This window comes from Diorhabda carinulata, chromosome 5, assembly GCF_026250575.1.
Source record: "Diorhabda carinulata isolate Delta chromosome 5, icDioCari1.1, whole genome shotgun sequence".
Lineage (NCBI taxonomy): Eukaryota > Metazoa > Arthropoda > Insecta > Coleoptera > Chrysomelidae > Diorhabda > Diorhabda carinulata.
Genome location: NC_079464.1, coordinates 17,798,300 through 17,826,140, shown reverse-complemented (window position 1 = coordinate 17,826,140; position 27,841 = coordinate 17,798,300). Strand labels below are relative to the sequence as shown.

The 27,841-nt window shown below is 31.0% G+C and overlaps 3 protein-coding genes across 4 annotated transcripts; 1 reads left to right on the top strand and 2 right to left on the bottom strand.

The window, feature by feature from the left end:
- Positions 1–630: 630 nt before the first annotated feature.
- On the bottom strand, positions 631–13,028 carry LOC130894623 (V-type proton ATPase subunit C). Of its 2 annotated transcripts, XM_057801549.1 has the most exons (10): positions 12,908–13,022; positions 12,247–12,442; positions 11,555–11,708; positions 7,602–7,784; positions 5,156–5,342; positions 4,377–4,475; positions 4,048–4,303; positions 2,847–2,944; positions 2,648–2,783; positions 631–2,588 (listed from the first exon to the last, which is right to left on the bottom strand). In XM_057801549.1, the coding sequence occupies exons 2-10, from the start codon at positions 12,376–12,378 to the stop codon at positions 2,493–2,495; spliced, it is 1,341 nt and encodes a 446-aa protein (XP_057657532.1). In that variant the 5' UTR covers positions 12,379–12,442; positions 12,908–13,022; the 3' UTR covers positions 631–2,492. The 2 variants fall into 2 exon arrangements, with proteins under 2 accessions (XP_057657532.1, XP_057657531.1); XM_057801548.1 differs by lacking the exon at positions 7,602–7,784 and having other exon boundaries at positions 12,908–13,028.
- A 1,072-nt stretch (positions 13,029–14,100) lies between these two features.
- Positions 14,101–14,658, top strand: LOC130894624 (leptin receptor gene-related protein). The gene is made up of 2 exons (XM_057801550.1): positions 14,101–14,216; positions 14,270–14,658. The coding sequence occupies exons 1-2, from the start codon at positions 14,176–14,178 to the stop codon at positions 14,565–14,567; spliced, it is 339 nt and encodes a 112-aa protein (XP_057657533.1). The 5' UTR covers positions 14,101–14,175; the 3' UTR covers positions 14,568–14,658.
- Positions 14,659–20,056: 5,398 nt separating this feature from the next.
- On the bottom strand, positions 20,057–27,637 carry LOC130893863 (facilitated trehalose transporter Tret1-like). Its single transcript, XM_057800282.1, has 2 exons — positions 27,387–27,637; positions 20,057–24,772 (listed from the first exon to the last, which is right to left on the bottom strand). The coding sequence occupies exons 1-2, from the start codon at positions 27,438–27,440 to the stop codon at positions 23,402–23,404; spliced, it is 1,425 nt and encodes a 474-aa protein (XP_057656265.1). The 5' UTR covers positions 27,441–27,637; the 3' UTR covers positions 20,057–23,401.
- Positions 27,638–27,841: the final 204 nt, after the last annotated feature.

Here is a 27,841-nt window from a genome sequence, read left to right as displayed (position 1 = left end):
ATTAAAAATTAATTTTAGGTAAAGTACAATGTGATAATTACTTTTATCCCTCTAGAGCTAGCTATAAACGTAAATTTATTTGTATCTCGTACATATATTGGAAGACGATTTTTATGTCTATGTGTCAAAAGTATGTTGACAAATGACATTTTTAACGCCACGCGTTTGTTTTTTCTGTATATTAAAAATTGATAGTATTTTGTTGAATTGTTTTTTTCTGACGTTAGAATTTATCACAAAACTAAAAATTCTTTTTACTAGATGTCGTTACTATTATTAAAATTTGACATAAATGACGTTATATATAATCGAATCAAATATTGATCGAATTATCATTCGTAACTACGACATTTGACAGTTGTTGGATAACATACGGAATATAATCGTGTAAGATCGTTTTGAGGTTAGTTCTTTAGGATGTTTTGCTACTTTCTCGACTAAATTGGCAACCATGTAACAAGATATTGGAAATTTTTGACACACGTCAACTTCTATATGTGATTTGTGTATCTTGTAGGTATCTTTCATGACATTTGACATGTCAGTTGACAGATATTACGTTTGACGGTTTAGTTTGGGATTCATTTTTGGTGCGACTAAGGGAGGTTGGAAAATATAAATTTCGAAATCAACAATTCAAATATTTATTTTTCATTTTCTAACAATTACATAGAACAAATAACCGCTTAAAATTATTTTTGAAAATTTTCGAAAAAAATTATTTTTGAAAAATTTTCGCAAAAAAATTATTTTCGAAAAATAATTATTTTTAAAAAATTTTCGTAAATTTTTTTTTAATATTTTCAAAAAAAAATTATTAGTCCTACTAATAATCGAAACTATACAATTATGGAATCATCATCATCATTATATAAATAGATTCAAAAGGCAAAATATTTTATTATTTTCGTATTATTATTATCATATATATATATACAATATTTATGTACAATGAATACTGTTTTACGAAGAAAAAAATTGCTACCCCAGGAGAAAACAAACAATGAAATGTATTGTCAACTTTTAAGCATCTCACTACGTCTAAATATATTTAATAACCCCCGTATAATACCCAAACATTCCATCAATCCAATAAAATATTAATAATTAACAAAAAAACTCAAAAACCACCAAAAATATCGAATTTAGAAACAATAGGATTAAGGTAGAGTCACACTAGACGGTAAAGTCCCGCACAAGCTAAAAGCCAGTTTAACGAAAAATCCCCAAATATAACACAAAAAATATCCATCCACAAGACGGTAATAAAACACTCTATAAAATCGAAGGTATTGAATAATATTAAGGTGGACAATAACCGTTACCGTAACTAAACGCACCGATGACTTAATGTGCCAAAAAAAATTAGACAATCTTGAAATGGGAGTGAAAATATCAATTTAAGTGTGTATCGACCTTAATATAGACCGTTTTACATTCCGATATAATGACCAAAAACACAAAAAAATACGTTGGTTTTTCCTATCGAATGTTACGAATCAAATAATGGATTTATATAAAATAAAATTTGTAATTGAACACTCTGTATATACGAGATTGTTTTATGCTACGTTAAGAGAAGTAAAAGATCAGTAGGAATGACACTTATAAAGCACGAATTATATCTAAAATAGGAAAGATCCGTGAGAAATTGAGTAGTATTAAGACCGGGTCACAATAAACGACACCGGAATGTCAAAATAAGATGCGATCAATCATATATGGTCGATTTACGGTGCCGTTACGCTTGTGTCGGGCTTAATTGAGCATTACGTACCGATAATGAGTTCAAGAAGATTTTAGTTCATAAAACAATGACCATAGAAAAACAACAAAGCATTAAAATAGTGGAGGAAAATTTCATGAGAAACTAAGTAGTATTAAGGCCGGGTCATAATAAACGACACCGCAATATGTTAAAATAAGATGCGATCAATCATACACGGACGATTTGCGGTACCGTTACGCGTGTGTCGGGTTTAATTTAGCGTCACGTACCGATAATGAGTTTGAGAAGACTTTAGATCATTAAATAATAACAAAAAAAAAACTATAACGAAGCATTAAAAGAGTGGAGGAAAATTTCATGGGAGATTAAGTAGTATTAAGGCCGGGTCACAATAAACGGCACCGCAATAATACCGGAAAAAGGGAAAATCCGATAGGATTATTAGGGCCGCGTCACACTTAACCGTACCGCAACGGTAAGGGAAATTTTTGGTTCGTTCGGGTATTATACGAGATAATATGACACAAACAAAAAAAAATGAGTAAATGCCTTTTAAAACATATAAAAAATAGTGGAATATTGCATGTAAAAATATTAATTTTCTATTTGGATGACGAAATACGCGCATTATTTCAAAAGGGCCCCTCTGAAATATATATATAGATGCGAAAAATATTTTCAGTTTTGAATATTTATTATTATTATTATGTATTTTGAAACCTATAATATAAGTAAAAGGATTCAATTTTTTATTTTTTCTAATTTAGATCTTCGATTCTATCATATCGACGTTGATTTTGTAATAAACGTAAGGGTAATATTCGGATTGGCCGAATCCGAGGCCGGGAATGTCCACGCTCTGAAATCAAAATCGATTAAAAAATTGAAATGAAATTTTCGATCAAAATTTTATCTTACGTCGACGTTGGGTCCCGAAAGAGCAGCGCTACTATCTAAATGACCGTAAAGTTGATTCAAAACGTCTCTTAAACGTTTCGTCATCTTCTTATTGGGGTGTATCAATATAGCTTGGAAATTGACTGGTAAACCATATCTAACAAAAAAAATTATAATAAGAAATATCGATTTTTTCATTTTTCGTATGATGTATAATCACCTTAAGACAGATTCGACGAATACTCTTAAGGCTTTGACGTGAATCCAGGCACAGAAACATTCGCTAAAATTAACTTTCAACCATCTAACCAAAGGACCCTATAATAATTTCATTTTCATCATTCAAAATATTATAAATATAATAGTAGATTTTTAATAAATATGGCAACAATGCGGGCAGTTTCAAAGTTAAAATCTCGTAATGGAATTTTCAAAAATCAAACTTTTCGTATCAAATTTATTATATCGTATTATTGATACTTTCCATTAACCTTGTATTATATAATAATATTGAAAAAATGTTTGACTGAGAATAAAAATTTTGTACACTGAAAAAATAGTTTATATATAAAGTAAATTTGAATTTTGGAATTGTATACTGCAAAAACAGTTTGGACATAATGAAAATTTCAATTTTGGAAACCTGAAAAACAATTATAAAGAAATAGAAATTTAATTTTTCGTACAATAAAAAATTTTATGAATACACTGAAAAACAGTTAAGAGAAAATAAAAATTTAAGTTTTCCAAATATTTCGCAATTTATCGTATGTAGAATTTTATGTGATTACACAGAGAAAATAGTTAGCGGGCAATAGAAATTCAATTTTTCGTACGTCAGCGTATACATACTCAAAAAAATGTCGAATGAAAAAAAAATTCATGTTGAAGTTCACACTGAAAAACAGTTAAGAGAAAATAAAAATTTCCATTTTCCAAATATTTCGTAATTTATCTTATGTAGATCGAAAAAAATAATTTTCACATAATATAAACTTGATTTTAGATGATTACACAGAGAAAACAGTTAGCGAGCAATAGAAATCCAGTTTTTCGTACGTCAGCGTGAATACACTCAAAAAAATGTCGAATGATAAAAAATTTCATGTTGAAATGTACACAGAAGAAAATTGGAACAGATTAGAAAATTAAGTGAGGCAAATATTTCATACGTCATCATAAATAAACTGAAAAAAAAATAGTTGTCAAATAATAAAAACTCGATGATTATACAAAAAAATTACGAACATTCGAAATTTAATGTTTTGAAATATTTCGTACCGCGTTATGAGTACACTGAAAAAAATACATATCCATTGATAAAAAATACTTCTGTTGAAGTATACAACTTTTTTTAAATAAATAGACTGGAAAAAAAAATTTTTTTGGACGAATTACCTCCCTAAATGAAAAATACTTACGAACTGCTTTTTCTTATCGGTAACCAATTTGGTTATTTCGTTTTTCCCAGCTGCCAATTCCTCCTCGTTATAAGTAAAATCTCTTACGATGAATTTCTTTTCTCTGGCGTGCAATTTGAATTCTTCGACGACTTTTTTAAAAAGAGACACCGTATATAAACCGTATTCGTTATCTTGGGTTATTAATTGAGACGAACGCGGTACTATCATATCGGTGATTTTTTCGTACGTCGCGTTCCATTCGGCCGTTTGAGCCCTAAACGTAAAAAAACAAAAAACCACCGTAAACGTCGTTTTCCACGACCAAAAAAAAAAAAAAAAATACTAACCTCGGAACAATAACCAGTAGCGTTTGCAAATATTCGGAATCTAGAATGAAATGCTCTTTTTTTACCAAATCCGCCAAGTTGCGCGTCAATAAACTTCCCCTAAAACAAGGGTTTTCCAGCCATCACAACATCAAAAACTCACAATATATAAAAATATATTGTGAGGGGTGAAAAAAAGCGCGAAATCTGTGTTCATACAGAGGTCGGCATAAGTCCGAAAAACGTCGTCATAACGAATTTTTCTGAATGAAATTACAAAAGGGATTCGAAAAAGGGTTAACTGCGAGTGTTCAAACTTTTTCTCAACGGAAAGGCACGTTCGGTGAAACATGTCAAGTTGTCAAATTCTTCTTAAATTGCAGCTCGGAAGTCGTATTCCTCTTGCAAAAACGCGGTCCCACGAGATCTCCCTGTCCACAAATACACCACAGGCAGATTAAATTTTTCCTCAATAAAAACGTGAGGATTTTGGTCATTGTAAACCGTAATGTTTAGCTTGAAGGTTATTTCTTTCGACAACAAAATGAAATGCTGACTGTATTGGAACTACCACTCGTATAATTCCAATCTACGATCGAAATCATCCTCGTGAAGTGCGTGGAGGAGACGCGTTCTTCCGGTAGCCGCGCTTTAGATCGAACATCCTGAACACGGCGCGTCGGCAACAGAGCCCGTTTTCAAGAACTGTTTGACACACAAAAACATGATTCGTTTTTCGATACTTATCCCGACCTCTGTATTTTTCGAAAAAAAAAAATACAATTTTTTCTTTCACTTACGTTTGTTTTTTCTCCAAATTTTGGAGATTTCCCTTCAAATTATTATAAGCGGCCGATTTGGTTTTGAGATCGGCGTCGATTTGACCGACTTGCTTACTTATAATATCGGCGATGTTGCGCAGCGATTGTTTTATGGGATATTTAGCGATATCCCATTGAAATCTGGTCAAATAACTCGGTAAATCCGCTATAAATTTAAAAAAATACACAATAAATTTCAACAGTTGTAAAAAGACACACACAACATCTTCATATTCAAATCAACATTTATATATATAAATATATAGAATAATGTTCAATTTCGGGGAAAAATCTACAGTTTAGAATGTTTATATTATAATAAAAAGTGATATATGTCATGAGGAAAAAATTATTTGAAACATAAACCAGTCACTCAAAATATATTTCTATAAAAACTATTGGGGGTCAAAGTTCGCAATAATAAATAGATAAATAATTCATCTGCCCCCCATCTGACCAGACCTTTTCCCAATCGAATTCTATCAAAAGTAAATTATATCGTGAAATATTCATTTTGTTACGTTCCATTTTTATTTTAAACAACACTGTATGTATAGATTCACGCTACCGAAGAAAATGGACGACAAATAATAATAGTCTAATGAATTGCTCATACATAATAAAAAAAATTGGATATACACTAAAAAAAATTAATAAAAAATCCGTTTTTTAATCATTGGACATTAGATGATTCATTGTCGTGAGAGTAGCATTTACAAAATAAAGTGTTTGTTAGTATTGGCAATAGTGTTTGTTACATTCGAATACTGAGTGTTATAAAGAAACTAAGTCGGAATAATTATTTTTCGAAAAGTATTCTTACAAACAAGCTCGCGAAATGGGTCCTTAGACCGGTCCTGTCCAGCTACAACGGAATTTTCAAATTAGACGAATTCGCGCGGCGTCTTTAATTCGTTTTTTTATAAATGGCGGACGCGCCTTTGATAAACTTTGTATTATAGAAGGCGTTTATTTCCGAATAACATTTTTAACTCATATAACGGACATTAGTTCGAAAGCGGTAACCTCATCGATCGTAGACGCGATTAAAAACGCACGTTTAGAAATTTATAAAAGTCCGTATAAGTTATCCTTCTATTTCTAAATCAATTTCAAGTTTCACGAAATCTGCTTACGTACCAGGATTCGAGTACGTCTAAGAAACAGGCAACAAGTTCACCTGATGCGAATGCGATTCAAATTTTTGAATAAACGCGCGAAAAATTTAGTGTCGCAGAAATAGCCGTACTAGATGTTTGTCACGAACCGTGGAGAACAGCCGGGACCGCGTAACCTAGCATTTTAATCCACTTATTACCACAATCGTTTTTTGGTCAAAGATAATGGATAATCCGAGGAAAATACTCAAGCGATTCGGGGATGAGTACCACAAAAAATCTGTTTTGCGAGACCTACTCAGTACTGTACGCGATATGGTTGAAGAATTAGACATTAACGTGGATATTATTGAACAACTAATTCATAAATGGTAGGGTTGTCGCAAAATTAGGGTGCCAAGACTTCCGAGTTTCGAAATTCGTACGTTGGGAAGTTTGCACGCGTCTTCTACAGCGATATGAAGAGGAAAGAGAAAATTTATTGCACAGAATATTCACCACAAACGAGACTTGGATACATTGTGAATCTGCAAGAATCTCGTAATCTTTTAAAAACACGATGGAAAAGTTGGGTTTGAAAACACAGTCTCCTTATAGTCCCGATTTATCGCTTAGCGATTATTTATTTGGTCCATTAGCGTACAAGACGAGATATTTTTTCGAGAAAACATCCGAAAGCTTCTTAAGAGGTGGAAAAACTAATAATAAAATGTTTTATAACCAAATTCCGGTTTATATTTGTAACACCCTCGACAGATCGTAGTAGATAATAATTTGATTTATTTAACAATAATTAATTGCCATTTTCACCTTGGATTTTAATTTTTTATTGTGTTTTCAACTTTCCTCATAACATTCAGAATGCAAAATGGTCCGAAAATTAACCACAGAATTTTCCCCCATTGAAATATGCTAAAGCCACCAACATGGTAAAAAAATTGTTATAGGCTACGGAAATAAAGCAAAAAAGAGAATGTGAATTACGTGTATGTGTGTGTGTGTGTGTGTGTGTGTGTATTACGAACGTAAAAACACTACAACCAATTTGACAAAAAAATTAACGCAGCTCTGCTTCAAAATAAAATAAAAAAAAATCGTGACCGGATCCAAGTGGAAGATTTTATTTAAAATACAAAACATTTCTCGAAACATTGAAAATCGATCGAATATTATTCTCGGGTAAAAATTAGTCACTTGGCGCTAGGTCAGGTTAATATCGTGATTTTTTTTTGTTATTTCGCCTTGGATCCGGTCTTTCGGCGTGAGAAGCTCGTGTGCGTTAAAGCTGGGTCCGACGCGCCACTGACCTGGCCCCAAGATTGGTTGGCACGTATCGACTTGTGGGGACTGATCGGGTGTGGTTGTTGTGGAACTCTCCGTGTCGGCGGGCGATTGCAGTGGCGTCACGTAAACGCCCGAAGAACTTTCCGAATCCCTGTCGTTCACCGGAAAACCACCTCCACCGCCATCTTTGTCGGGCGGTCGCCCACCTGCCCCCACCATCAAACAACCGTCACAAGCACAGCCAAACAAGCACAAGCCATGTACCAGTTCAGTATTAGGACAATACCCTTCGTCGCGGTTGCTATTTTCCGATATTACTGTTGTCGTACTTTCGAATTTAGAGCGTTTTGTCAACCTTCGTTCCGGTTTATCGCTGCCTAAACGGAAATGTTCACATTATACACGTTTTTTTTACCCCTATAAAGAATTTACTTTTTAACACGTCGTCAAGTTGCTTTAAAACAAAACAAAAGTTATTTAAACATAGAGAAAAATTACTGACGTCCCTCGTATATGGATCGGTATTTACAGTCTACTATCGTTAATTCCGAAATATTGAATGTCGATAATCAAGTAACGTGTCTGCATTGCTTTTTCATCACTTTAGTTTTGGTGACACTTCTGTCGAAAGTTCTGATGTATCGTCGTCGTCTTCATTGTTGATTTTTTCATTTGTATCTATGGCAGATTAAATTTCACGATCGGTGATTGAACTTCTCGAAAAAGAAAAACCCACGCCGCTGATGTCAATTAGTGGTTTTATTGTTGGTTCTTCATCATCCGTAATTATAAAGATTTTATTTTATGAAACCAGGTTTTTTGGATCAATTGAAAATCGTTTGGGGTGTTCTAGCTTTCCATGCTTTGTCAATCAGTAAAATTATGGATGATCCCTCGTCCAGTTGTTGTAATTTGAAAAAGGAGCTGGAAATGATTTTACCTTTTTGAAACATCGCTGTTTCATTGCTTTTTCTATCATTAAGGGTTCAAGTTGACCACTGCAAGTAATTCTGACAACCTCTCTTTACTGAGAAAACTTCATTTTTAAAACTTCCACTTTCCACACAAATTTTTTTGAACACAACTCCGTTTCTCTTTTTGAAATTTGTAAGTCTACCCTTCATTCGCCCCAAAGTTTTTGATGATTAAAGTAGTCGCGAGCTCTTTTGCTTATTTTTTAACAGATTTCCGTTGATAGATTCTTTCTGTGTTAGCCAAATGACCATTGACTTTTTTCCAAACGAGGAAATTCACTATCGAAGCCAAATTCAACTTCTGTTGTACGATTATACAAGTTTGAACTTGTTTTATCCGGATTTGTTTGTAAGAGGATCACGTGATTTATTTTTTACGAATTGTCAAGTGTTTGACGCCGATAAGTTCGAATGAACGCGCCGTTTTGATACTAATTACCAACTGATTTTCTAGGAAACTCGTGAAAATTTTGAATTATACAGAGGTTCGAATTATCGAGAGTCGACTGTATATCATCATTTAACGTTTATATATTTAAAATGATGATAATGTACTCGAAGAGTAACACGTATCTGCGCAGTCGCGAAAATTATACAAAATCTTTTTATAACGTGCAACATTTCCGTCCGATTACAACTCGTAAACTAAAAAAAGAACGACAACACTAATTTCTTTTAGTAAAAAATTAAACTTTTTTTTTAGTGTAATTTTTGTTTCGAAATAAAAAAAGACATGCTCGCGCGTGTGTCTGTGGTGGTTAGTTGTATTAGTTTTTAAATTGTTGAATGTTGTGCATGCCATTAAAAGTAATAAATATAAAAAATTCCTTAAAACAACGGAACATTTTAAACGGACACACTATATATATATATACTCAGTAGACGATTACAAAATTTGCACCAAAATTAAAGTCCCCAATTTTATTTCGAGTTATATCTTATATCGTTTTTCCTCTTCGATTCTCGATCAAATATTTAAGGTTAGGTTAGTTATACTAAGAAAACGTAAATTTTCATGATAATAATTGAATCTAATCATCTCTCTCGAAGACGTCATGAAATTAAAATAGTGTTTTCAAATTAAATGGGAGAATAAACATAATTTATTTTCCATAGCAAGTACGTAGAAAAAAACATAGATTAGAAGTTAGTTCGTGGTAAAACCACAAAATGGCGTTTTGACGTAATCGGGATACGTTCGGAATTAGTTATCTGCGCTCCGAGAACACAGAATTTCTTCTTTCCGAACGTGGTTTATTCGCATGGCGAGCGCACATTTTAAATTTATGTTCAGGATTTTTATCGCGAAAAAAGCTAATGTGTTTCGAATTGAGACGAGGCTAATCAAAGTTGCACGAGTGAGATGAAACTTATTTGATGTACTTGGAACGTAAAAAGATCCAAAATTGACGAATTCGATGGATTATTAGCGTATTAATTTTTTGATATTTCATATTTTTATCAAATCTTCAGTTCAAAATGACAATTCAACGAAAATATTCTCAATTATATTTATCTTTAAGGTTATAAATCGATTGTTCTGTCATTTATGAAAATTGACGTGCGAAAAATAAGTGTTGTCTAATGTAGTTTTTTTCCAAGAAATGAGGAAATTTGTAGCAGTTTTAATGTAGACGTGGTAAACGATTTTTAAAATTTGAATAACAAAAAAAATTTTACCAAGAAAAATGTTCCATTTGTTTTTTTATAAAGAAACTTATAATATCAATGTCGTACATTTTTACATATAATATTAAAAATTTGAAAGAAAAACGTCAACCATTCAAATTTGATTGAAATTTATCTCAATTATATGCGAAATATACGTTCAAATAAATTTTTAAACAAAAATCTATAAATGGACATATGGAAACTTTTTGTTTAAAAAAATATAACAAAATATATCCACCAACAGTTATTTGATTATAATAAATATAGAGATTAAATTATTTAAATAACGAAATTTCATATAAAAAGACCGTTTTCATTTGAAATTCGATACACTACTATAAATTAAATATTATTTTTCCAACCAAATACACCAAATTAATAACCCCTTTCCATTTGAACTCAATTTCATTTAAACTTTCAAAAATCTACCGGAAAATCTTCATATTACCGGCAATTTTACATTTATCACATACTTTTGGTTGTCCCCCTGTAAGTTTCCTTAATCGAATTTTTACGAGGATCGTACAGAAAGTAATCAACGTTTTGATCCGAACAGAATTGGTGACGCCATTTTCGCGTCGTTTTATATACAGGGGTATATCGAATTGATCTCTTTATTGTTGTACAAGGGGTTAATTATTCTACCTATGGTCCAATTATTCCGAAAGATGCAATTTCGTTAAAACTAAGCTCAAAAATAATTTTTTCATGTTATTATCTGTATAACCCCGGTATAACGAATTATAATGGAAAGTACGCAATTATCTTTCGAAAATTCGAATTGTGAGTATTTTTCTTGAATTATAACATCAAACATCAAAGAAAATCAAATTTTTATTCGTCCCCCTGTAATTTTCCGTAACCGAACTTTTACGAGGGTCTTCCAGAACGTAAAGAAAATTTTGAAGTAAAGGGACATCGCGAGGGGTTAGTGACGCCTGTTTTGGTGTTGTTCTCACTACCCCAGATAATTTTATATACAGTGGAGTATCGAATTAACATAATTTAAATACAAGAGGTCAATAAATAAAGTACAGAAATAGGTGACTAACTTCCAAAATGTATATAAAAATCTTTTTTTTCGTATTACTATCTGTATAAGCCTGGTAATACAAATTATAATTGAGTAGTATGCAATTATTATCTCAGATCTCGAATTTTTTTTCTCGAATTGAACATCGAACAGCAACAAAAATAAAATTGTTTCAGTCGAATTATAGTTATAAGAAAAAATAAATATCTAAGAAAAAAACAACTACATGCCAGGTTTTTACCAATCCTAAAGGAAACCGCTACAGATTGAAACGAAAAAAAAAATGAACAAAACGTACCGTTATTAGCCATCAGGTTTTCCTGCAGCTTGTCCTTTTGATCCTCTAATACCTCTCCGAGATAATGAGCCACTTTTCTAGTAACTTGTTCGACAAACCCATCGAGTTTACCCAAATCATCGGAAAGACCTACTAATTGATCAAGAGTACCAACCTAAAATACAAAACAGTCACACGGGGGTGCTTTACGGTATCTATTAACCATGAAAATTATTAATAGCTTCGTTAGTAGGTCTTTAAACCTCTCCTGGGACTCGTCAAACAAGTTTTATATTGATTCTAGTCACTGTGATACCAAATTTGGTCCGAAATGTGAATCACTCCTTAATTTTATAAATTTTTAATTTTCAACAACTTTTCTTTTGTAAATCATTAATTTTGGTATTCCCCCTAATTTATCCCAAAACTGGACAAAAAATGTCGAAATTTCTGTCAAATCTACTGGGAATCAATATATTAACACATTGACTGCCAATACAATATTTGGAATTTTATTTAATCAAATAACATCATCAAAAATCATCAATTTTTTGTTCAAAATAGTTTCACAGGTTATTTCATGTAACAAAAATGATTTAACTATAAATTATTTCTTAGTCGGCAGTCAACGTGTTAAAAATATTCGTTATACCCTGCTAATAAAATGAATATTGATTTTGCAAAAACTAATTTTTAATAAAAAATTAACTTACTTTTAAATCCGGTATTTGAAATTTATAATTAGTGGATAAATTATTTTGTTTACTAGTCATGTTGTTCATGGTATCCCATGTCTGCTGACAGGTTTTGTCACCAGGAGCAGATATCAACCAATATTCACTCATTTCTTCTGAATGGTGTGATGTTGAACTACTTCTTTTACTTCTCTCTAAATGAGATGTATGAGTGCTACAATAAATACGATAATTACGACAAAATCATTATTTAATAGCCTCATATTGTGTTCAATACTATTGTCATGTGACTTTATAATTAAAACATTATTAAACAATAAATAATAAATTCGATAATTAAAACTCAAATATATCAAATAACATCATCGAATAAACATCTTTCAGTAGAAATAATATATAATGTTAACGGAATTAATGAAGAATGTAGTATTGATTTTAGTAATGTGAATACTATTAAAATTCGTCAATTTTATTGCCATAAAGTGAACTAAACTATAATTATTTCAAGCATTATAGGTTGACTTATATATTAATCACCCTCGAGTTAATATTCGAAGCCCTAATTACGGGGTACAATAAAAATTAATATCAGTAAATTGACAATATGTGAGGTTAATTTAATACGATAATTAATATTTGATTTTTGATGTTAATTGGTGAATGCGTATATTAATTTTACCTTCGAAAATAGAGCAAATCTAGAAAAACACCCCTTTCAACCACTCCCCAGTTCACAGTTGGCCCAGCTGATCGTTATTGAAGTTTCACGTGATTGTTGGTGCCGTCATCTGTCATTAGATGGACCTACTTATTTGACGTTTACAGTAAACAAGCTTTGAATATAATTAAAGAATATGGATTTTTTTGTAAAAGGTATTAGAAGCAACTATTTCGTCAATAATTGATAAATATAAATTGTGTCTCTGTTTTTTTTTTAACATATAATATAGTTCTACCAATTAATGTTTATACAACTTCTTAATAATAGACTGAGGCAACTCTTAATACACAATAGTTATATTTTATAATTTTTTACACTTAATTATGAATTCAAAATCTTTTAATCATGTCCCCATTATAATCAGTGTATATGTATTAAATATAAAAACCATTTATATGATATTCATACGAAATTCTAACTTACGAAGCCGTAGCCGGAAACATCTCTTCCGTTGCATTTTCATCTACACTTTTTTTGTGTCCAAAATGCATTATATCGCAGATATATATTTATTTCTATTAAAATTCCATAAAATTATATAAAGTGTCAAATATTAACAATAACTGTCAACTCATTTATATAAACAATTAAAAAGTACAAGTTTATAGGCAATACTTTATACGTCAAAGTAAAATTGTCACATATCTAAGTCACATACATTAATTAAGATCTAATAGAATACGTAGAAATAATTCTAGTTACAAAGATAAAAAATTATTTTTTTATTGTATTTAAATGTTTTAATTTTTTATGAGAACAATTTTTAATTATTATGATCATCTTGTTTGATTTGATTACTGATTATAATCGGAATATCTACTGTCAATATTGACAGTGACATCGCTTTATTTTTGTATGTCAAAAATTTTCAAGAAAATTGGATTAATATTATGTTTCTCGTTTTATTATAAATAAATAATTTCAAAAAGGAAACTACTTCAAACTATTATGGCAGGAATAAAAGGTATTGTAAATTAAACTGTTTTAGCTGACTGGATAATTTATTTTAAGTGTGACTCATATTAAATAGATTTTCTTTATAATTTTCGAAATATGTCTCTTTTTTTTAATGTATATTATATTAATACGTAATTTTTGTTTTATTTTTTTGCTGCCGCTACAAATAAATAGCGTAAGTATTATAATATATACATAAATTAACTTTGTAGTTTTAATAATTAACAATTTGTAGTTTAGTTACTTTGGCCTTTTTGGGTTCGATTGGAATGACGTTTTTGATTCTAGCTTGCGCTTTACCACAATACAAGTAAGTATTCGTATTCTTTTATGTTTCCACAGCTTAGTTTTCTTAAATTTTAGATTATGGTGGCCGTTTTTCGAAATAATATTCTATATTCTAGCACCTATTCCCACGTTAGTCGCGAGACGATATAGCGACGGTTCCGGTTCGAGCAATAGTTGTATGGAAGCTGCTATATTTGTAACTATGGGTGTTTTGGTTAGTTCATTCGCTCTACCAATTGTACTAGCGAGAGCCGCTGTAATTGTAGCTGGGGCTTGTTATCTCACTATAGCCGGAAATATCGTTGTTTATATAACTTTGATTGGATTTTTCTTGACTTTCGATCAAGATGATTCCGATTATAATATGTGGTAATTTTTTTTGTCTCACACTTACGAATTTTTAAATATTAAGTTGATAAATATGTATCTGTATGTATGTATTAAAATATAAATAATTTTTTTTATTTTTCGTTTTATTTAGTTGTTAATATAAGAATAAACACGTTTTGAAATTATCTACAAACATACAGGGTCGGTTCTAAAACTATCACGTCCGAACTGTTTTTGTGATCACTGCATATTTTATTTTGATTTAAAAATCATTAAAAAGATGAGAAAACATAAAAAACAATGAAATCAAATAGAATATCGTTTAAGAAAACCGTTTTCTACTGTAAACAATTGCAATAATTATAAATAAATGAAGACGTCAAAAAGGTCACGTTTTGACATGAATTACAAATATAAAGGGGCGGCTATAAAACTAACCTCAAAAATGATTGTTTTATGTTACTATTTGTATAACCCCGGTATAACAAATTACAACGAAAAGTACGCAATTATCTTTCGAAAATTTGAATTGCGATGTTAATCCGAAATTCAACGTCGAACAGCAACGAAAATGAAAATTGTTTTTAATAAAACGCAGTCATATCAAAATATACAGGGTCGGCTCTAAAACTATCACGTCCGAACTGTTTTTATGAACATTGTGTATTTTATTTTGATTCAAAAATCATTAAAAATATTGGAAAACGTAAGAAACGATGAAATTAGACAGAATATAATTTAGGAAAAGCCTTTTTCCTCTATAAACAATTGCAATAATCATCAATAAATAAAGACGTTAAAAAGGTAATAAATTTTTTGCAAATATTTCGAAAATTGACAAAAAATGAAGAATTTAATGAAAAGATTCTTGAAAAATATGAAAATTTCATGTAAAACAGCCCCAAATACCAAAAATCCGTCTGTATTCTCTATACATTTAATTTCACCCTGAAAAAATGCCCCCGCGAACCAATAACCGGGACGCACGCTGTGTCAATAAGATAATTTTTTCAAGTAGCGCGTAGCCCTCGTTTGTCTTGAAAACTTCCAAGAGTTTATTAAGCTTTTTAATAAATTATATCCATCGATATGGAGGTTTTTAATATGCTTTTAACCTAACAAATATCGAAAATTGAAAATAATTTGGGGGTATTTCTGGTTTTTAAAAATCTACTTGCAGCATTCATCATATTTCAAATGTTAGGTTAGTATGTATAACCTCAATCTAGATCTGACGCCAACAAGTCATTTCTCATAACGTTATTTGAGACATCGGCCATATTGTCGCGGTAGACAAAGACTTTATTTCATTTGTGTATAGAGAATAGATTATTTCGAGCGCTTTTTTAATTGAAATGGATATCTTTTGTCAAAAAAACAACACGAAAATAAAACACCAATATAAAAATAATTTTAATGTAAATAACGCAATATTGGTCCCAAGACAAAATGGTGGCTGGTTATGACATTCCAAAATGACCTATTGTCATATAATAAAACGTTTTGATAAGAATTTGAGTTTTTTATCGTCTTTCTATTATCAATGTTCTTCGTTGATTTGATTCACCAAAAAAGTGAGGTTAGATCGTTTTGTGCTGTATTTGATACAAACATAATTATATGTGTCAATAATTTTACTAGAAGTTTAAAGCGTTGAAAAAAATATATTTTTTAATCTTCAAATTATTGAACAATTTCAATAGATATAATGTTACGATAATGGTAGAATCTTCGTTACTAAAGCTACTCATTTATTTGAAAAGTAAAATAGATTTTATCGTCTACATGCAACATTTCTAAATTATGTTTTGTATGGAAACGAAAATAGATCACCTCAATATCATATATATAATGGAATATCGACAAATTTCATGTTAAAAGAAACAACAAAATGACAATAAAGCTTACCAGCGATTTTACGACCTGATTTCAGGGCTTTCTGTTTCCTTTTTATAATGATATTGTATCTAGATACCATAAAATACGACAACACACAAAAAAATCAATTTTACCTTCGGAAAAAAAAAATTCTTATTTATTATCAAGAACATCATTTAAAAACAACTAAACCTTAAAGTTTTTGTTCAATTCAACTGATTAAACGTAGTTTAGACATATTTCAAGCAGTTGTGCGTAGAAAAACGTATTATTAAGGTCTCCCTAGTATAGTAATTAGAGTACGAGGCTTAAATGCAGGAGGTCCCGGGTTCAAGTAGCGCTGATGCCATTTTTTTTATTTTTCTACTTATGTAATCATAATTATTTTTAGGTGACTTCTATAATGCTGAAGAGAAGAGTCGACAAATTCGTCTGTTATTTTATCAATTTGATTAAAATGTTTAAAATATTAATAAACATAATATACGGAAAATTACGATTAAACTTTTGTATATATATCGTATGAAATTCGTGTGTAAATGACTTTTTTCGACTTATTTATCTCAGTAAACCAGGCATTCAAAACTTTTTATATAATTAATAAAATCCACTTTTTGTTATAATTGAATTTGTGCAAATATTGCAAGGAAGGCTTCAATAAAAATACAATAGATCAACTTTACATATTTTTTATTTTAAATTGAATCTGAAATGTTACTAAACACGAAATTTGTATATCAAATCTAAATCAACTACCATGTTCGTTATCAACAATCCAAAGTTGACGGTTTTTAAATCGATTGACGAGCCATATTTTTTAGAAAAATAAATATCAAAAATGGTGGATATACCATAATAATTACCGCCTAAAAACTACGTGCTTATCAATCCTGTAAATCATGAAATAAAAACATTGTAAAAACGAAAAAGTTGCTAAAACATTTCATCGTACTTTGGATCGAAAATATTTTCTAATTACCATTTAATTAAAGTTCCAAAGGTTTTATCGGAATTATATTTTCGTTTTAAAAATGTTTCAAGGTTATTAATATCGAAACAGAAACGTTCATTACACGATAAATTTAATAAAATCTTAATTATATAAGCAACTATAAATCTTCAAAAAGTCTCGTAAAGCGGGGTTAGACGTTATTGAACATATAAAATTTTACGTAACTAACATTAAAATATTCCTATCACGAATATAATATATATATATAATTTATTTTTTTTTTCAAAAAACTTGAGCTTGTTTTCATTTCATGGTGAAATTAATCGGATATATGTATGTATATCTATTTTTTTAAGGTCCCTTTGAAAATATTTTGTAATAAATTATTGTCTATATATGGAAGAAAAGATGATTTTCACATTTCGATCATACAACATTGAAATACTATGTAGAACTTTCAGAAACATTAGACACAATCATTTTGAAAAAGAAACGTCAATAACTTATTTTTTTATTATCTAAATAAGTTGAAAAATGAAATATATCGTAAATTTCGCATCAGACATCATTTTAAATATCTTCAAATTATTATTTATAGAATTATTATCAGCCCTTAAATTCTAGATACGAATTTTTAAAAACGAATACCATAATTCATGAAAATATTGTTTAATTGAATGTTATAATATGACAAGTGACATACAAGTGATGAAATTCCGTTGTTCTACAATGTACAGCCGCCATGTTTGATTTTTATATAGTTAGAATAAAATTTAGAGATTTGGAGGCATCTTATTTAATAAATTTTATCGTGAAACGGAGTAAATTCTTTCAGAATTTAACGAATATTAATATATAATATAATATTAATATATCCTCAAATTATTATTTAGTTGTTTCCCATCGAATTATTATTAACCCTTAAATTCTAGCTGCGAATTGTTAGAAACCTAACCTAACAACAATTTATTAAAATATCGTTAAATTGAATGTTATAATATGATAAGTGACATTCAAGTGATGAAATTCCGTTGTTCTACAATCTACAGTCGCCGTATTTTATTTTTATAGAGTTAGAATCAGATTTAGAGATTCGGAAGCATCTTATTTACTAAATTTTATCGTGAAATCGAGTAAATTCTCTAAGCTTTTAACGAATTCATATAAATATAATCGAAACTAGGAAATATTTAGAATCAAACTTTATTTTTAACGAACCTAACGAGTTTTTTTGTCGAAAAATCGTATTGTGGAAGTCCTCCTAAATCCGTCTCTATTTAGAACAGATCGCTGATTGTATTAAAAAATTGTGGCCCTAATGGACGCTGATTCATTTCTCGAAAATATCGTATATATGGAATAATATGAAAAGTAATTCATCGGGGTATTAAATAAATGATGTACGATGGCGAATTGAAGTTCAACAAATTTATAAATGATTTTTTCCAATCATTCCTAAATACTTTGAAGATTATTAATAATTAATATTTATTTGTAAAATATCATTATCACAGTTTTTCACCATGAAACGTTTGATTGACCATGGACATATAAACATTTGAATAGGTACATTTATGATTATCTCTCCTAAAGCTTCTAGTAGCACCTAAAATTTAAAAACATTCAGTAGGCCCAGGAACACAAATCAACCAGAACTTTGTGGTTAAATTATTACGTAGTTTTAAGATGCTTTTTTAACCTCTAAAAATAAAAGTTTATCACTTGATAAAATTGAGCTTTCAATGTAATTTTTCCATTAAACGCTTTTTTCTCACAAGATATTTCCAATTGTCATATGTTCCTGAGCCGATTTTTTTTTACATTCAAAAGTCTTTCACTACTTGTTTTTGGAGAATATTGTCTAAATATTGTCGATAGTTAATTTATTGTCAATATATTTACCTAAAGGCATTCATTGTTTTTTATATATATTTAAATTCTAATCTGGAAGCGAACGTCGATAAATTCTAGTTTTCAAAACTCATCGGAATTCAAATCAAAAGTCTTGTCTGGTCCTTAGAGCCGGATTCTTATTATTATGATTTAAATTTCGATAAATTAACATTTAATTATAACTACGAATCTAAATTTTATATTATTTAAAATATAAAAAAGTATTTTTGATTGTTCAACGTTATTTTCAAAATCGTATAAATTTTGTATTTTATATAATGCTGATAAAGCGAAAAATAATAAAAAATTATAATTTTGAAAGTAAAACTTTTATACAGAATTAAACCTGGTGTTTATGTAAGTGACTGGGTATCAATCCACGCGGGAAATTTCGTAGGTTCATACTTTTTTGAGGGTTACGTGATAGGTCAAACATAGTTCTTTTATGCGGGGTGTGTATCTTGATGCTCAATTTGGAGAATGGATTAGCAGAGGAGGACTGGCCTGTACGGTCTTGTGGCCTGCCATCCTGAGATTTCTGCTTTGATACCATCAATTGAGGAATTTTTTATATTAATCAATCTATTAACGATTTTTTCGACACCACAATAGTGATTAATATAATTTGTATACGTAATTTAATTGTTGAATTGATGATCTTAGTCCTTTATTAACTAAAAAATCTCTTTTGTAACAAAAAGATATATCGTAAATCGTTTCTTTATCGATAAGAAACCCAATTTACGATTTAATTTTTCATTAAAATTCTTCGGATATGGTTTATCACTAGATATGTTAAATTTTGTGCCTAAAATTTTTTTTGGTAATAAACTTTTTCTCGATATAAGATTCCTTATGTACATATGTATATCACAAAATTGGAAAAAGACCACTTCGATAAGCAAATATGGCACTACTGGAAAATACCTACTTACTTATTTTAATCACAGTTTTCTAAAGGTTAACAGAGCGACTATATTCTCATTTATGTTTTTTTATTTCGTTTTTTTTTTGAATCTACCGCGTAATAATAACCAATGCAATCCTATCATAATTTTTCTAATATCAATTGCATTCATACCAAATTAAGGAATGAAAAATAATGTTTACTCCCCGTATAAAACACCTAACAAATCGTCAGTCCACGTGGACTCATCATCTTCACATAAAAACATCGAATCGTAAATATAAACGCATTTCTATTGGCCGAACCTATTGGAAGGCGTATGTACACAATTTCTTTGAAATATTCCTGCCAGACAGACTGCGATAAGCAGTGGCGTCGCTTATATATAAACAGAATTATGGCGTTCTTTAGACCATGGGCGAATGAATTGAATGGAGTGTTTTGAGAATAAAGACAAGTATGAATTTAATAATAAAACTTTAGATATATATACGCAGTTATTTTAAATATATTCGAATGTTTAAAAAAGGAAAATGTTCAGAAATTTTTCATTTATCGAATAGTTACGAAAGGGGTTGTTGTGGATTGTTCACAGAACCGAAAAACTTGTAAAGAAAAACTGAAATCGCAAAGATCAAACAAAATTGTCGGCAAGGGTTTTTATAATCTGCAATTGATATTGGAAAAACTATCCTATCAATTGTTAAATGTAAATAAGTTACGTAGTATCGTCACGTGAGCATTCAACACCAATGAAAGCAGACACCGTATAATATTTACTGTACTGAATTCGGTAGTTGTATTATCATGACAACAATCAAATTGCTCACGTTAGACACGGGATAATTAAAGCACATAAGGCTTTTCACTCGAATAGAACATCAAAATTAATATAACGTAACGTTTAACATGATGTTTTATGTCTTGCGACGTGTAGAATCGATTTAAACCAAATTTGATCGAAATAGATTCAAAATAACATTTATTTCATACTAAACTGATGGTAGTAAATATGAAAGATAGAGAAATATTCAATTGGTTTGGTTCTTTCCATATAATAATCGCTCTGTGAATTTTAAAATATATTAGAGCCGGCGTCATATAAATCTTGAGATATTTACCTTAATTATTTAATTGATCATTATAACAATAAAGTCCAATATTCGTTTTACATTTTGTTCACTCGATCTTTATTGCAAAATGAGTTACTCGAACATTAATTGACCAAAAAAAGTTTGTAATGCAATTTTGATATATTTTTTGTTATAAATTTGGTTTATCTAAAGGCAGCTTTACATGGTGCAAGAAATTGCCTGTGAAATATATTAGACGAATATTGTACGTGTCTTGACATTAAGCAAGTCTCTATAACGAAATTAAATGAATTTCTAACCTCAAATTTAAACTGGTTTGAAAACGAAATTAAAAAAAACGACTTGATATGATGTTGAAGACAACGTGTAAAAAGATATTAGAGAAAAAATTTGTGATTCACCCAGTATACATGAAGAAACTACTATCAATTGAAAAAAAACAACCGCCAATTAAGAATCGTGTCGTTTAAAGTTTTAATTTGATTATTTGATTGTTGCAAATTAAATTGAATATAATAGAATTCAATCTGTATAATCTGTTACGAAATCTTTTATTAATTAGTCAATTAATGTTTTTACCGGCTTCTAGAGTTTAGAATTTCAACATTCCGTATTAAATATATATTTGTATTAAAAGTATTCTATATGAACAAATTGTTTAAAACACTTTCAGCTGAGACTACGAACGTCTTGTCTTTATTTGAACAAAAAAATTAATTTAATCATATTCATCACATCTGCCTGTTAATAAATTTCCAAAAAACTGCTTTTTGAAAGGAGATAAGTCGTGTGACTGAATGACAGATGTCGCTGTCAAATCCATATGACGTTTACGAAGTACCAACTTTCGAAAAACTATATGTAGAAGTTCGTGACAGAAAAAGTGACAGCTATTTAAGTGAAGTTACTTTTGCTATTTATAAAACAATTTTTTGATGAGAAAAAAATACTGTACAAGCTCAGCAATGGCTTCAAAAAACGCTCCATCGAAAAGAACTATTTGTTATCAGTTTGTTGTACAGTCACCGATGATAGTGAAAGTTCTGGTCGTCAAATTGAGGTCGTTATTCCAAAAAAGTACACGAATTGGTTATATCTAATCGTAAATTGAAATTGCGTGAGATTGCTAAGGCTGTATTTGGTCTCGTTTACATTTTACGTTGATATGTGACAATAGATGAAACATGGATCCGCCACTTCATTCCGGAATCAAAACGATCATCATTTGAGTGGATTGCAGCCGGTGAACTAGGTCCAAAGTCACAACAGTCAATTGGGATGGTTATGGCTTGTGCCAGTGCATGGAATATTGGAAATCAACTATCTCCAAAAAGGATAGACAAGTAATAGAGACTATTAAAAAGAGTTTTCGGATCGTTTGAATGTAAAAATCAAGGAAAAATGTCTAAGAAAAATCGACTGTTTCATTAAGACAAAACACGGATTTACAAGTCGATGGCAACGATAGCTTAAATTGAATTGAACAAATCCACCGTATAGTCGAGATTTGATCCCCAATGACTACTGGCTATTTGCTGATATCAAAAAAACGCTTAACGTTAATTAAATTCAATTCAAATGAAGAAGTTGTTGAAACTGAAGTCTAGTTTGAAGCAAAAGACAAATTCTTCTACAAACATATAATCAAGAAGTTAGAGAATCGTTGGATTGATTGTATTGCTGTTAAAGGAGATAAATAAAAACGATTTTCGACAAAAAAATGTGTCACAGGACTTATTGAGTGATGATTATGTAATAATATAATGATAAAAAGTTTCATTTTTGAACCTTAAAAATGATTTTTAACGGAAGCTTTATGTTTATTTTGTATTTAATGATTTAACTAAAATTTAGAGTAGTTCAATATGGAATGTTGTGAAATTTGTTTACATTTAAATACTACTAACAATGACAGTATAAAACAGCTTCGAGCTAAATGCGTTACCAAATCAATTCTAGTATAATATAAATTTCTAAAAATTTTCCTGAGATCTCGAAAAAATAATTATCTTCTAGCAAGTTCTGGCGGCAAGTTTAGAGGCATGAAAGAGCCTCGAAAAGAAAGCTGCGTATACACCAATTTAAAATTTACGCTAGCAATACCTTTCTACAATACTAATCGAAACTTTATGCATCTGTTTCATAGCGTTGGATCACCTAGCAGTATCTATTTCATTTAAATCTCTTCCTTTGGTCTCGGGTACACAGCAAACAATAAAACACAGCCCGCATATTGATATAAAAGCGTAGAGCCAAAAAGCTCCGTATAATCCTAACAGTTCCTGGAAATCCACGAAAGTTTTAACTCCAACAAAAGCGCAAAAATAACTGAATCCAGTCGCTAACGCGGTACCGAAACCACGATGTTCTAAAGAGAATAATTCACTAACTAAAAGTAAACTAATCGGACTGATACCTAAAGAAAACGCCACGGTGAAAACCAAAACGCAGAGTAGAGGTATCCAATCTAAATTAGGTACCGATTTATGATGAATTTCTTCGTAATAAGCAAAAGACCCGAAAGAGGCCAAGGCCATTGTCATAAGAACGCTAGAAGCTACCAATAAGGGTAATCTACCTGCCGAATCAACCAATAAACCTGATAACAACGATGATAATAATTGTACTAGCGCTACAGCTACGGCGGCGGTATGAGGATTCGTATTACCGAAGGTTTCTTTGAACACGCTCACCACGTAAAAATAAAAAGCGTTCGCACCGGAAAATCGTTGGAAAAACATTAGGCCGCAAGCTATCAAAGCTGGACTTTTTAAAGTTTTAAAAAGTAGTAAAGGATTTTTCGGTATCGGTCTCGAAAGGACGTGAGCTTGTAGTAAGGCTAATTCTAATTGTAGATCGGCGGTATCGCCTCGAAACCATCGAAGTGCTTTTTCGGCTTCATCGTCACGACCTCGTAACACTAACCAACCGGGACTTTCGGGAACGTTCAGTAGAACCACGCACATTAATGCGGGTACCACGGATATAAAACCCGCTAGTTGTCTCCAGTTCAAGAAAGCACCGGCTATAAAAGATACTAACACTCCAACGTGACCTGCTATTTTGAGTACTGCGCTCAGACCGCCTCTAATAGATGGCGTGGCGATTTCGCTTACGTAAACTTGCGCGCTTAATTGGACGATCGCCACTAAAAACCCACTAATAAACGCCGAAAAACACATGACTTCCACACTCACAGCAAATAACGTGATTATCCAACAAATCGATAGTGGAGCGCCAGCGTATACTAAGGTTCTTCGTCTTCCCCAACGAACCGCCAAACCACCTACTGGCGCACCGAATAGAGCTCCTAGAAGAGACAGCGATGCTAACCAAGACGCCTGTTGACCGGTTACAGGGAACGCTTCGGCGTCGCTTTGTTGAAGAGAAGCAATCGCAGGACTACTGTAACCTTTACCTAGTCCAGCCGATAAAGGTCCTAGAGAAACTGCCAGAGATGCTAACACTTGTCCCCAATATTCAGTTTTTTGGGTTACGAATAATTCACCATTGGGACCGGCAACCTAAGGCAAAAAGAATCTAGTTTAGTTTACATAATTAGATTAATAATAAATATGTAAATGGATGGAAGATAGAAAATTATGGAGGCAACTTTTTGGCACAGCCAAAAACCAACTTGGATTTGAGTGGCCACAGAAGTTATTATCGAAATTAGATTAATAAAAAAGATGTTAATGGATGAATGATATAAAATTATGGAGGAAACTTTATGGCAAGGCCAAAAACCAACTTGCATTTGAGTGGTCACAGAAGTTAATATCGAAATTAGATTCATAATAAAGATGTAAATGGATGGAGGATATAAAATTATGGAGGCAACTTTTTGGCAAGGCCAAAAATCAACTTGGATTTGAGTGGCCACAGAAGTTAATATCGAAATTAGATTAATACTAAAGATGTTAATGGGTGGAGGATATAAAATTATGGAGGCAACTTTTTGGCAAGGCCAAAAACCAACTTGGATTTGAGTGGCCACAGAAGTTAATATCGAAATTAGATTAATACTAAAGATGTTAATGGATGGAGGATATAAAATTATGGAGGCAACTTTTTGGCAAGGCCAAAAACCAACTTGGATTTGAGTGGCCACAGAAGTTAATATCGAAATTAGATTAATAATAAAAATGTTATTGGATGGAGGATATAAAATTATGGAGGCAACTTTATGGCAAGGCCAAAAACCAACTTGCATTTGAGTGGTCACAGAAAATAATATCGAAATTAGATTCATAATAAAGATGTAAATGGATGGAGGATATAAAATTATGGAGGCAACTTTTTGGCAAGGCCAAAAATCAACTTGGATTTGAGTGGCCACAGAAGTTAATATCGAAATTAGATTAATACTAAAGATGTTAATGGGTGGAGGATATAAAATTATGGAGGCAACTTTTTGGCAAGGCCAAAAACCAACTTGGATTTGAGTGGCCACAGAAGTTAATATCGAAATTAGATTAATACTAAAGATGTTAATGGATGGAGGATATAAAATTATGGAGGCAACTTTTTGGCAAGGCCAAAAACCAACTTGGATTTGAGTGGCCACAGAAGTTAATATCGAAATTAGATTAATAATAAAAATGTTATTGGATGGAGGATATAAAATTATGGAGGCAACTTTTTGGCAAGGCCAAAAATCAACTTGGATTTGAGTGGCCACAGAAGTTAATATCGAAATTAGATCAATACTAAAGATGTTAATGGATGGAGGATATAAAATTATGGAGGCAACTTTTTGGCAAGGTCAAAAATCAACTTGGATTTGAGTGGCCATAGAAGTTAATATCGAAATTAGATTAATAATAAAGATGTAAATGGATGGAGGATATAAAATTATGGAGGCAACTTTTTGGCAAGGCCAAAAACCAACTTGGATTTGAGTGGTCACAGAAGTTAATATCGAAATTAGATTAATACTAAAGATGTTAATGGATGGAGGATATAAAATTATGGAGGCAACTTTTTGGCAAGGCCAAAAATCAACTTGGATTTGAGTGGCCACAGAAGTTATTATCGAAATTAGATTAATAATAAAGATGTAAATGGATGGAGGATATAAAATTATGGAGGCAACTTTTTGGCAAGGCCAAAAACCAACTTGGATTTGAGTGGTCACAGAAGTTAATATCGAAATTAGATTAATACTAAAGATGTTAATTGGTTGAGGATATAAAATTATGGAGGCAACTTTTTGGCAAAGGCCAAAAACCAACTTGGATTTGAGTGGCCACAGAAGTTAATATCGAAATTAGATTAATAATAAAGATGTTAATGGATGGAGGATATAAAATTATGGAGGCAACTTTTTGGCACAGCCAAAAACCAACTTGGATTTGAGTGGCCACAGAAGTTAATATCGAAATTAGATTAATAATAAAGATGTTAATGGATGGAGGATATAAAATTATGAAGGCAACTTTTTGGCAAGGCCAAAAATCAACTTGCATTTGAGTGGTCACAGAAGTTAATATCGAAATTAGATTCATAATAAAGATGTAAATGGATGGAGGATATAAAATTATGGAGGCAACTTCTTGGCAAGGCCAAAAACCAACTTGGATTTGAGTGGCCACATAAGTTAACATGAAACTTATTGGCGAGGTCAGAAACCAATTTGGATTTGAGTGGTCATAGAAGTTGATATCGAAATTAGATTAATAATAAAGATGTAGAAAGAATGCCAGAAGACAGATGGGCAAAGTGGGCTAAAACTCAGATACTCAACACACGCAGACCTGTAGGCAGACCACAAAAGAGGTGGTACGAGAGCTGGAGTTCAGCTTCTCAAGAAGATCCAAGAATAGGGCCAAACGTACAGGATTGAACAGGACCTGGTCCTATTGGAAAAGGAAGAAGTGGAAGAAGAATGAAGATGTAGATAGATGGAGGATTGAAAATTATGGAAGCTACTTGTAGATGTTTTTAATATTCTTGTAATTCATACAGTTATTTGTAATTTACTTATTGAAAATAAAGTCAAAATGAATCAATGATTATATTAGAGAAAATTACGTTGTGATTTGTCAATATGTATTTGGGTTAAAATCTATCATCTAGGATACAACTTGAAATCATTCGATAGCTCTTCTATCTACTTGAAATACATAATCTACTTACCGTGTGGGTGCAAAAATTTCTAGTCATCATTTCGATAAGGAAATGCACGTGCATTTCGCTACATTGCGCACTAAATTTTTCCAATTATAGTTTTCACACCCTCGAACGACGACCGTCTCTAGTTTTCGATATCGAAAAAAGTATGCAGGGAACGAATAGCGAAAGTGTGTACAGGTTTTCAGGACATTCTCGTAAATTGGGCGATTTTCAGAGCACTGCGATCTAGGATCAGTCTTTTTCGTTTGGCGTAGGCGCACAGCGGATCGTCAGGATAGGACTCGGTTAAATATATTTATAATAAAAATATTTATTTTTATAAATTAACCAAAATAAAATTAATTAGTTTGAAAAGTTTTTTACCTAACTCGAGGTTCCTATACTCTGTTTTCTTCTTTTATTTCCTTAATTTACAAACTCATTTGATTTTTAATATATTATTTTTATTTTATTTTTTT